This window comes from Micrasema longulum, unplaced genomic scaffold (genome assembly GCF_059751315.1).
Source record: "Micrasema longulum isolate JH-2025_06_02 unplaced genomic scaffold, ASM5975131v1 h1tg000546l, whole genome shotgun sequence".
In the NCBI taxonomy this organism is placed as follows: Eukaryota; Metazoa; Arthropoda; class Insecta; order Trichoptera; family Brachycentridae; genus Micrasema; species Micrasema longulum.
The window spans coordinates 231,385-244,402 of NW_028277742.1; the positions used below are offsets into that span (position 1 = coordinate 231,385).

Here is a 13,018-nt window from a genome sequence, read left to right on the forward strand (position 1 = left end):
GCGGGATCTGGAACAGTGTCCATTGTACCGCACGACGAATCTAATTGAGATCCATCCGGTGGATCCGGAGGTTTCTCTTTATCATTCATTTATAACAAATAAAAAAAAAGAAAAGTACAAAACAAGTTGTAAAAACCAAAAAAAAATTTGGCTACACGTGTATGGAAAAAATAATTGTTACCTGGTTATTAGGTTTCGGGACAGAGAACGAAAACAAACACAAACTACTGAAAACACTTAATAATAGATAAAATTGTATGTACACCACTCTTTTTTTAACCCAATTAGTGAATTATTTCGACTTTTTAAGGAAAAAACACAATAATTATTATCTAAGACAAACAAAAACGACCGCCACCACTGTTAGTCATAGACCGTTTTATAATTCAAAGATACCTTAATAACTACTGTGTTTTCTGCTTCACTGGTTTGATTTTTTAAACTTATTTATTTATTATGGTTCACAAACAATAAACAATACATACAACATTGGTACAATAATCACAATTAGTCAATCATTACTTTTTTAAGTAATAGATACAGTTATTTTTTTAAAATTGAAAATGGGTTGGGTTCAATAAAATATATACATAGACTTTTATACTCATTATAATTTTTTTTAAAGTATTTGTAAAGAATTTAGATATTTATAAAAAAATAATAGCCACACCATTAATACTGACCATTTACAAAAATTTATAACCCATTTTTTCATTTAAGTGTTCATTTCGTGTTTTGCGTGAGAAATTAATTATTGATTTTTAGCCGCCCTATACCATTATTTTATAAACAATACAATCCATTATTGTATACTTTTCATATTTAGAAGAAACCGAAACATATACTAGAAATCGAAATATAGATCATATGCATTAAAGCAGTATGACTAGCACTAATGGTAAGGGTCCATCAGGTGAGACGCGGGAGTGGGGAGTTCCTACCTCGCCAGCACATCTTATTGTGCATGTTATGAACGTGCGCCCGGTCTATACTTACTCCTAAAATTATTTTTTTTCAATTGATTTATTTCTAATAGCAAAAGGGATTTAATTATATTTTTTTAAGCCCTTTACCAAAATAAGAATATTACTGCCAAAATAAATGTTTAGAGATTGCATATTATTATTTATAAAATCAAATACAGTTTAGCTATAAAACAATCCATTAAGAAATACAGATACTTACACAATCATATATTTCCATGAGAATTAATTGTTTACCATCCTATAAAACATTTCGTAATATGCATGTCACACATAATCATCTGCATCATCATACTCTTATCCCACCTAATGGTGCATAATGCATGGATAGGGCACTGCATTGTACCAATTGGAGAATATTTTCATCATTGGTTACACAAGGGCAAGAGATCAATCTCATGTTTCAAATGCTGGGTCGCCATTACAATCGGAAGTTAAGGACGTCATACCTTCACTATGACGGTATAGTTAAAGATAAATTCTTCTGAGCAATTACAAAGATACACTTACGACCAGTGGTGGGATTCAGCCGGTTCGCTAGAACCCGTGCCTAAGATTTTCAGAGTACGCCGAACCGGTCCTTAACCCCTTGTTGTCACACAATATTCCGATTGAGATCATGTGTCGGAGCATGCTCGGTTTAATTGGTCCGCCTTGGTGTAAAAATATTTGAGGGGCCAGAATAAGATAAAACATAATACATAAAAAATGCAATAGAAAATCTAGCGCCCTTTTCATAGCTCATTGTGGTTAAGAAACGCTGTTGCTCTGTACAACTCTGTAACATTATTGTTAATTAACTTTTAAATCTTCTTATGCGCAGAATAAAAAACAAATGAATAAAAATATAAAAAAATTGGGGGGGTAGAAGAGGGTGAACCGGTTCTTAAAAATGTTGAATCGCATCACTGATACCCTTTATTTTTAAGTTTTGGATAGGTACATCAATATGTACCAAGGGGACGCATACATGTATGCTACGGTACACATATCTACGAACTTAAGTCACATACCTTAATTATAACATAGTTGCAAATTAATTCTTCTGAGCGATCACGAAGATACACTACCGCACTACTGACCCTTTATCTTCAAGTTTTGAGGTAGGTGCATCGATATGTACCGAGGGCTCAAGTAACCCAGGTTACAGATATCGACTCATCAAAAGTGACAAAAATGTCGTCCCACTGAGCAATTTTTGCTTTACTTACGATTTATTTAAATTTACAATCGTTTCAAGGTAGCTACTTTTTTCCCTTAAAGCCTATTAAAAATACGAAAGGGAAACAAGTAATTAAAAAAATATCATTGAACGTGAATGAAATTCATCTTAGACAGTTAATCTATATTACATACCGAACAGCTAGACGCTGCTATCAGCATCTAGTCATTCAGTTTAAAAACTTGAGGTAATTAAAGCGAGTGCTGGTTTCTTCCATCTCCGACAAATCAAATCCGTCAGGATAAATATTCCTATGGACGCAACTAAAGCTCTTGTGAATGCTTATGTCATCATGCGTCTAGATTACTGTAATGGAATATAAGCAAATTTCCCAAAATCCCAAGCTGATAAACTTCAACCTGTTTTCGATGCAGCAGCAAGGCTAATTAGGGGAGTAAAAAAATATTCTCACATCATCTTCGAGATTCGCACTGGTTAAAAAGCCCAGAGAGGATAAAATACAAGCTTCGCTGGGCAGTATTCAAATCCCTCCATGAAATGGCTCCAAGGTACCTATCGGACCTTTGTATTGGGGAAAATACATGTATAAGAAAATCTTCTCTTAGGTCAGCATTTGATTCAGGCAGAGGAAAACTTGTCAAAATCTGGCACTTCCCAAACACTAGATTCGGAGACAGTGCTTTTGCTCTTGCCGGCCCTCTGCCTGGAACCAATTGCCTTCAAACTTACAAATCATTGATGGTCCCAGACAGTTCAAATCCCAACTAAAATCTCACTTCTTAGGTTATCATACCCTTAATTTTAAATCAGAAAATATATGTCACTTTAGCTTAGTTAGAATGTAAATTTAAGTATACAAATGTTAAGCGCCCTTGAGGTAATTTTTCACAAAAATGGCGCTATATAAATCAGCCAAATATTATTATGAGTTAAACCACATGACCTTTGAAATTTGGTAAAAATATTGCGACTATGAAAAATAAATATAATTATTGTATTTTTTCCACATTCCTTCCTATCTTCCTGAGTGCACGTATGGACATATCGATAGAGGCAACTTTGTAATACGTAGGTAGAGATAGATGGAAAGGTAACTGTACCGTCCTAGGAACTTTTAAATGTCATATGAATATCATGTTCAAGTCAGCACTTTTTGCTTTAATTGCGATTTATTCCAATTTTATATTGTTTTGAAGTGGCTGCTTTTTATCACAGAATCCTACTTGAAATACGAAAGAGAAATATTTAAATTTAGCATTGAACACGGAGTTAAGTTTCAGCGTCACCTTTTGGTTGAATTCGATCATATGACGTCAGAGATGACATAATGAAAACACGTATCGACATGTCGGTAGATCAAAATTCGCTATACTGAGGAAGGTAGATGAAGAAAACGTTTGTAATTGCGGCCCTGTAGAGCCCAGAGATCAAGGAAATAGTATACATAGATATTGTAGAGTATTAAAAAAAAAGTTAGGTAATTTTTCGTCTTCGAGGGGAGCATTTTGTCAATGCAGCTAATGAAAACCAGAAGATATTTTATATGAATATTTTATTCAGTTCTGTCACAATTACATTTATGAAAAAATTTCATAAGTACAAGATATATCCGGTTTATCACAAGTGAATCCTTATACATTCATTGCTTTGACCATTAAAAATAACAAAGTAAAAAAGATTGCATTAGCTGATTTTTTACAAATAATATTGTGTAACCCTTTCTCTAATAAGAGTATGTAAGTGGGTTTAAATAATTATGTTAAATATTTCTAGAAATAAGTTTAATGACCAATAAAATGGGATAAAGATTCTATTATAATCGAGTAATAGGACCAGTCATATTAGCCGTGACTTACATTTGTGTCAAAAATAAAATAAATTTGTAAGACTTATGAATTAAAGATCTAATTATTATAAGTAATTAATGTTCAAATTCTTAATATTTAATTATGATTATTTAAGTCAACCATTTGAGGAATAAGCATTTTTACAAAAAAGATATAGGTTTTTTCATTTTAGTAAAACTTTTGGACCACAGAAGACAAAGAGGCTCAAATTACAATGGCAAATAAAATGATAAATAAACACCCAGGCTTGAGTAGGACCACATTGAATTATTGTAATCTGACTGTTATGTTCAAACAACTGGAATTCTTCCCGTATTAGACGTACACATTACTCCTCAAAGGGTTAAATAGGTGGAGATCTAGAGTAAAATGTTTAGAATTTTTAGATTTTTATGCTTTGAAATATTAAACACCTTCATCTTTAAATATTATTTTGGCTATTTCACTCTTAGTTCAAGACATTCAATAACACGACAATAACAACTATTTACTTCAAACAATTCACAGTCTCAGAAGGCAAAGTTTTCGGAATATCACATTCATAACAAATAGGCATTATCTATCACCAACTAATTTACATTTAAGGAAGTTGCACATTATAGACGTAAAGTATCACGAACACATTTTAGAAAGAAATGTTTGACAAATACATAAAAAATAATAATTTTCAATAAATAAAATAAGGAAACAATAAAGCATATCTATTTTAATTGATCATGACCAAGTGTTTTATTTTTAAGACTGACTATTCTGAAAAATAATTCATGTAATCAATACACAACACAAGTATGACAAACATTATCATTTTAGCAAGAAATATTTTAATTTAATTGAAAATATTCACATGACTAAGAACCATGTGTTTTAGATAATAAATCCTGCTGAAGTAAGCACGACTCCTAATAAATTTATTATATTGAAAAATAAAAATATTGATTCCACAAAAGAATTCAATTATTCCTTTTCCAACTTTATGTAAAAGACAGGGAAAAGTTAATAAGAATTTTTTTATTTTTATTATAATGATGGTAACATTAATAATGTTACTGTGATTTTTTTTAACAAACTGGTGTTATCACATCTTGTTTATACATTTTTATTAATTAAAATTATTTCAAATTAAATATTTATTATAAACATAAATGTTAAATTGCCAAGTTACACGGTTACACTTTAACAAATAAACAAAAAGAATAAACATTGTAAAATAAATGCTTTCTAAATATTTTAATTGAATAACATACCATGGTTGTGTATATCAGATGTGATTCTATTTTAATGTTATTATTTCTCCCAAGGAAATTCACATATGGATCATAAATGTAAGAATTGGGTGTGAAATAAAGTACACTGATTATTATCAGCCTATATAAGCAATAAAGAACAGTAGATTGGCACACAGAGTGCCCTTATGAGAGTTCACAGAAAGGTCAAAATAAAAATACTTTTATATTACTTTGTGGAACAATATGATTAAATATATTTAAAGCCCCCATTCCCAGTGAAAGATCTGTGCTTTCCAAAACTACTAGTGTTTCAAAATAAATTCAAGTGGTCTTAAAACATAAAAGTGTTAAATATGCTTTAGGGCTGATAAAACAAAAGGCATATTAACAGATTATTAAACATAAAAAAGCTGCGCTTATCCAATGCATCGCGAATAAGGAAGTTATGAAAAATATACACTAATTATTTCAATAAATTAAATTATGTTGTTAAAACGTTCATAATGTTAAAAAATAATAAAGCTCGTTTAATCTTCCGAAATCACAATTAATAATGAAAATGTTTAAAGACCTATGTAGAACTTTATTAAGCTTTAGAAAACAGTTTCAATTATTAGCTGTATAATATTAAGCACCAATATTTATATAAAATGCATTATATACATAATATTAATATTCACAGATTGGTTTTATTGTTAATACAATTAAAAAGTGTCAATTATCATAGAATTATAATAAAATATCAACGGTAGAATAATACAACTCTGTTGTACACATAAAAATAATTTTGTGAGACTGAAAATACAAAATTGGCTGTATCTCAATTATGCAAAAACATAACGCATATTAGAATATCATTTTGACAATGGTGCAGTTCAATTTTTTCAAAACACCCAGTCATTGAGCATAAAAAGGAGAAAAAAACAGATTCATTATAACAATTAAAAGTGAGAATATAATATAAATTAAACCAGTTAAATCAGTAATATTCTACAGCTGTCAGGCACATACTGTTAATGTAATTTTGTTTTTACACAATATACAAATTTGGCTACCTCGACTTGAATTTATCTTAGCCAGAAGACACATGGTATTGAATTAAGGTAATTGAATGAGGAAGTTCAGTGTCTTTTTTTATTTGTTAATCGACTATTAAACTAAGCCAAAAAAAATATATATTCCATATCGTATTATCAGCACTATGATTTTTTAAAGTTTTTTATTTCTGAAATAACTCCGCGTGCGACGTCAGAGGTTGTTCTCTGTTAGTTCTTCCCATTGGTTTGTTTACGGTAAGCCAACCGGATATCCTTTACAGATTTCACATCAGTGCGTTTTTATTTATATATTTTTAATTATTTTTTTCCAACATTTTCAAGAAACTTAGCAGTACAATTTAATGCTCTAATGCTACTGCGCGCAAGAAAACATTTTTCGTATCTAATTTCCCATAGGGCTGAAGTTCCTCATTAAGATATAAATAATAATTATCTCTTGTACTAGAGGCTTTCAAGATGTGGTCCTATAGAAAAAATCTGGGAAATTCCTGGAGACCGCAAGACAAATGATGACGTTCTTAGTAGAAATGGAGGAAGGCACCCGCTTTAGATCATCTCCAAAAGAATAGAGGGCATGTCTGAAGGGAAAAACCACAGGTGCCGCCCTCGCAGAGAATATCTCGAGGACTTATGTGAGGATATGAGCTGCAGCTACATATGAAGACCTAACAAGGGCCAGACAGGACATAGCAGTGGAGGTGCAAAAATTTGCAGCAAACCAATCCATCTTAGAGGAATGAAACCAAAGAGAGAGAATAATTATCATTTATAAAAACTTTTAATTAGTTCTCCCAAAATCTGGAAGTGATGTTTTTTTGTCAATCATGTTTTATTTTGTAAAGTTAAATTTGTTAATTCAACTTATTACATTTCTTTTGGATGTGCAAAGTTAGCTGGATAGCAAAATAAACAATTCTACAAGATGTGCGTAAAAGTGAAAAAAAAAGTGCATTATTCGCAACTGAATTGATATAGTACGCAAATGAAATATTTAGTGCATGATTTTACACAGGTTCTTAATTGATATGGATGTTGTTATTATAAAATTAAGGCTAAATAACATAATTCACAACTTGATAAACACAAATTTTAAGTGAACATTTTTATCAAAAATTAAAGTAAACAGTAGTAACCAAAAATAATGAATTGTCAATTACAAATAAGCTTTATACATATTTACTACCCAATTTGCATAAATTAACCCAAAAAAATAGTTACCAACATTTATCAATTACATTACTTTTTTTGAAGGCACATCGACATTTGTAACAAAATTTCAAACAAAAAAAAATTTGGCCTAAAATCTTAAGGTAAAATTTTGTACTGCGATTTATTTTACTCAAACGTATATTTATGTGTAAAACATATATTTGTTACATATTTTGAAGCGATTATTATAATTTATGATAACAAGGTCATTAAAATACATACTGAACTATTGAATATTGCACTAGTAGCAGATAATGTAAATTTAAATTAGAAAACATTTCTACAGGCAAAAAATAATTAACATTATTTAGTATTTTTAAGTAAACAAGTCAGTATGTTTATTATGCGGGTTGAATGATAAACTATGGTTTTAGAAATCAGAAAAAAACAAATCCAAGGGATTGAGCAAATGAGAAGGCATAAAAAAAATTGCAAGATTTTTGTAGTAATTATCACATTTGTAAAAATGCGATTCCTACTTTGACTAATTGAGAAAAAGGATTAAAATACAACTACATTTCATAGAGTGCCACAAAGTGGTGTTTGTCAAATGTTGCTATTGACACCAACTAACCAAAAATCTACTAACGAGGAAATTAACAAGTATTTTGGATGCCAATTTTGTATGGAGAATTGCTGAGCTGAGAATATTGAAAACAAAAATACACTTTATTAAACTTGCGAAGAGATTTAAAAATGATCAGCCAATGAGACGAAATGAATCCATTAAATCACAGTAAAATACAACCAAACGCTTTATATTATCAATTTTTAGAAAAATAGCCAGTTACGTCAACTGTGAAATTAAGCAGTACTTATGGTGAATTGTGATAATGACTACCAACACCCCTTGTGTTCCAATTTATTTGCAATATTCTCCAATTCATACTTAAGTAAGAATGTTTTTTCAATAAGATTTATAAATATATAAGTTAGTTGGAAAATGGGATTCACAGATATAAAACACAACAAAATTTTGGTATATTTCATTACTTACAAACTGAAGATTAAAAATATACATAATATGTATGAAATCACAATAAATTTACAATTTAAGGCTTCGTATTATCCGCAATTTGGCACATAACATTGCTAGTTTGGTTTTCTTTCTGCAAGCCACCTTGAGAAATCTTTTTATCTATAATTGCCCGAATCTTATCGTCTCCGATGAGGAACATCGCTTCATCGTAAGTCGGTGGAGGCAACTCGGTACTGCTGGATTCGGGAATACCTACAGAGGTGCCAGAGATGAGCGCATCATACGATGGTGGAAGAGTTGCGCTAGAAGCCGTTCGGTTTACTTGGCTATTTGAAAATGCTTGCTCAGCCTGAGCTGCTGCCAAATCCTGCAATAAAATACCCAATAAATTTAAACACTTGATGGTTCGCAACTTAGATAATTATCTTGAAGGCTTTTGTTCAAATGAATAAACATTCTGGGAGTCAAGTAATGGATAAATTTAAACATCAGTCAGTTAACGCTTTTTATGTAGATATTCGACCGCCCATGCGCTCTGTAGCTGCAGGGCGTGTTATCTAGATTCTATTTGTATAGTGTAAATGGGGGTTACATTTGTCTGTGCGTTCTGTAGCTGTAAGACGTGTCATAAAATAATCTAACTCCTATAAAATTATTCAAAATTAACTTAATTGGAAATGCGGAACTAGGATCCCAACCACCTATGCGATATGTAGCTGCAAGATGTGTTGAAATATTATTGTACAGCGCCTTTGAGGTGGATGTTCACAAAAATGGCGCTACATAAATTAGCCTGAATAAATATTGTAAAACAAAATGCTGTAAAAAAACAAACTAGTAGAAAAAAAAGTAATCCTTTCATGATCTGGATTTAAAAAAAAAAACTGTGCAAATTGGCAATTAAATTACTTAACAATTAATGTTATCAGCTACTTAACAAACAAACCATCACGCAAACCGTTTCCTCGTAGGGGTAGGCAGAGAGGATAGCGCGCCATATCACTGTCTTTGCATACAGACCTCGCTTCTTCTACATTCATACATCTTCTCATGCACGCACGCCGATTATTCCTACTCTTGACATGTTCATCTTCAAGTATTTGATGGACTTGATCGTGCCATGTCTTTCTCAGTCTTCCTCGTTTTCTCCATCCATCAACACTTACAATACTACAAATACTGAACGTCAAATTCCATATTAGGAATTTATGATACAATTTTTGGCCTTGTTGCACGCAATTTGATAAAGTTTTTTTCACATTTTGATGCAAATACATAACCATTTGCTAATATTAATTTCATAAAGATCAACATCATAAACTCGCTGTTTTCCGTCATTTTGTATACCTATTTATATTTTTACATTTCATAAAAAAAAGTTTTATTATAAAATAAAAAAAACAACTTTGTTTTTAACCACTAATTATTTTTTTTTTTCACCGACCGGTTTCAAAGCAAACAAGCTTCTTCCTCAAGGTTTACATAACTAATGAATTCCTTCCTATTATATTTTTTTCATGTTTACTAAATACTACATGTGGAGCCAATAAAGCAAGTCTTTTTTTCCGCCTAAAAGAGTGGTAATTTGAGATGAATATTTTCGAAGCTAGACAGGAGTGGACTAAAAGAAATATTGTGTATTTGGCTATTAATGATTTTTTTCTTTTTACGAATAGCTTTTTTGATTTTTAAGTTGTCTAATTTTGACATTGTACTTTCAAAATGAAGTACTTTTAATCCAGTGTCTTTATTGAAATTATGATTATTTTCTATCACATGGTTTGGGAATTCAGAAAAATTTCAAATGTATGAATGTTTTATTATTTAGTAAATTCCAAACGTTTAAAAATTAATTGATAAATCTGAATTTTAACTTGTTACTAAATAACGTATAACGAGATTGTTACTGAATTGATACACATCAGCATAGGATTTACGTATTGATATTTTTACTTTACTTTTTTTATTTCTATAAGAACAGATTGTTGATGTCAAGAGTGTGACCTATCGTCACTATTATATATAATGAAGATATTTACACTCTTGACACAAATAAAGTGAAGATAACAATAAAATTGCACATATGTATACAACAGGGAAACGTTAGAGAAAATTTGTGTGAAAGGTGTTTTTTTTTTTCTGTAGCACACATAAAAACATGCAACAAATTGTAATTGAAATGATGAAAATTCCTGTCTCAGAACGATGCCCGCCGCACGCCTGTCAATGGGGAAAATCCAGTGCTACGGGAAATCGGATATAAAAAATGTTTTTTTACATGCGGTAAAAATTGGAGCATTTAATTGATACCATTTTAATTTTAAGTAAAAATAATCTCAGCACTAAAACAGTTTCATAAAAACGTCCTTTATTTGTTCAATAAGGAAACATAGAACCCAAATATTTTATCTGGAGCAATTAAGACCACCAAATGGAGGCCTTGAAATAATTTATATTGTGGGATTAATCCGAATAGGATTTGCTGATTAAATAAATCCACAAGGCAGATATTTATTCTTAACCGGCTGATTCCGTTTTAAGATAAATATTTTGACGAGTGTATTTACTCAGAACACACTGTATAATATATATACATATATATACACATATATACACAAGTGTTAAGGTGCTGGTTCTCAGGCAACTTATCATTGCCAGTAAATAGCACAATGAGATGCTTTTAACTCCCAGATAAGGGGACAAATAAAACTGAAACTTGAAAAAAACTGGTTTATCGATTCAACTTACATTTTTTTTAATAAAGATAATTTGAATTTTAATAATTTAGGCAAGAGACCATTTACAGTTAGCTGTAAATATTTATCAACAATATTGGTGAAAGAATTGAAAGATGAAAGAATTGAAGGAATATAGATGTTCAAATATAGGCAGAATGGTGAATGTTACACAGTGTGTAAAGTGGCCACTTATACCAGCCATTGACAGGTCATAAGCCCTGTAGATGCCTGGACTTCTATATTACCTTCTCTTAAATGTTCTTCATCTCTGTTGTAATATGTTAATAGTAAATATTTATGTTAGAAAATAGGGAACAAGTTGCAGTAGACGGGTTTAAACCTACATAGTACCTCTGAGTGCAATCCGTATTCTCGACATTACCACAGGACCACAATATGTCTTGTTAATCAATCAATCTTTCAAATGACTCCAAAAACATTGAAACAATAATTCGAATGACTTTCTCCATTTGAAAAATCAATGGAATTAAGAGAATGTTCAAAGTATTAATATGCATGATTCATCTATACTTAAAACTTTGCTGTGAAAACATGTTTGAAAAATAAAAACATCAACTTATTTAAATAAATTCAAATAAAAGATACACAAAATACTTATTGGTGGTACATTGTACTAAATAAACGATGATTGAAGAGCTACAGAAACAATCTACTTACTCTAAATATAGCTCTCTGGTGAAGCAGCATCTGAATAACGCTTTTTCTACGGAGGTACAGCATACTTTTTACAGCTACCATCATCCCAGAACAGATGAATATAGGCCCCACTAGCCACATGTGCCCCAAATTGTTAAATATGTAACCATCAGCATCACCCAGCGCAAGAACTGTTATTACTGTTCCAACTGAAAACAACACCATTGAAAGCACGAAGTATGAATAACTCGTACAGTCACATCTGCCGAATCTCTGATCTTCATCGAAGTCAGTTTCTCTCTGCCGTAAACGATGCAGGCGTTGACGGATGAACGGACTATCGAAGACGGTGGCCATCTTAAAGCATTCTCCAAACGTCAACCCTTTAAAAAGATTGCGATTAAGAGTTGAGTGCTAGTCTCTAGTTACCATTCTTTTTAATGAAAATATTTCAACACAACTTGATATCTTGTGGCTCTGGAAAACCATGACAAATAAAAAACAATAGCACAGTATAAACACTTTAATTTTTTGCAAGATCCATCTCACATTTCTCTAAACATCTCGACTCTTAACCACAGACAAACATAATAAAAGAAGTCAAGTCAAAATTCAAAATCAAAAACGTCATAAACTAGAGGCTAGATTGAAGAGAAGCTTTATTCATTTATAAACAAAAAAATATATCTAATAATAATTACGCTCACGAGTAAAAGTAAAAGATTACAAAAAGTTTTCAAAATAGGCAATTCTAGAAAGAAAATATTTCACGAAAAATAAGAAAAGAAAAATTAATAACGGATTTGAAAAACGAACCACGTGTCATAGTCGTGATTCTGAACACATTTGAGACATCTTCCATATGCAGAATGCGCATTGGGCACTATTAGTGATTCTCTCCATGTCCGGGATTCTGCCATGTGTAAATGTCAGCTTGAGGAGGAAGATCTAAATTATGTTTTTTCTTATGCGCCATAAAAATTGTTCATTGTTATCCTAAGTTCTTATCCGCCTCTCCGATATCAAAGTCCCATTCCGTACTCGCATTCTAACTCTCATGGCCCCACTCAATAAACGTGTATTCAAAATTTTACATTAATAATATAAATGGTAGTAAGTTATAAATAAGTCATATTGA

At 31.1% G+C, this 13,018-nt stretch overlaps 1 protein-coding gene across 1 annotated transcript; it reads right to left on the bottom strand.

The window, feature by feature from the left end:
• Window positions 1-6,610: 6,610 nt before the first annotated feature.
• Window positions 6,611-12,469, bottom strand: LOC148280758 (uncharacterized). Its single transcript, XM_088227860.1, has 2 exons — window positions 11,902-12,469; window positions 6,611-8,852 (listed from the first exon to the last, which is right to left on the bottom strand). The coding sequence occupies exons 1-2, from the start codon at window positions 12,235-12,237 to the stop codon at window positions 8,559-8,561; spliced, it is 630 nt and encodes a 209-aa protein (XP_088083986.1). The 5' UTR covers window positions 12,238-12,469; the 3' UTR covers window positions 6,611-8,558.
• Between the last annotated feature and the right edge of the window lie 549 nt (window positions 12,470-13,018).

Excerpts from the sequence above, each read along its gene's own strand:
- LOC148280758 (XM_088227860.1), bottom strand. The coding sequence starts at position 12,237 with ATGGCCACCGTCTTCGATAGTCCGTTCATCCGTCAACGCCTGCATCGT. Across the intron at positions 8,853-11,901 it reads ACCAGAGAGCTATATTTAGA|GATTTGGCAGCAGCTCAGGC; the intron begins GTAAGTAGATTG and ends ATTTTATTGCAG.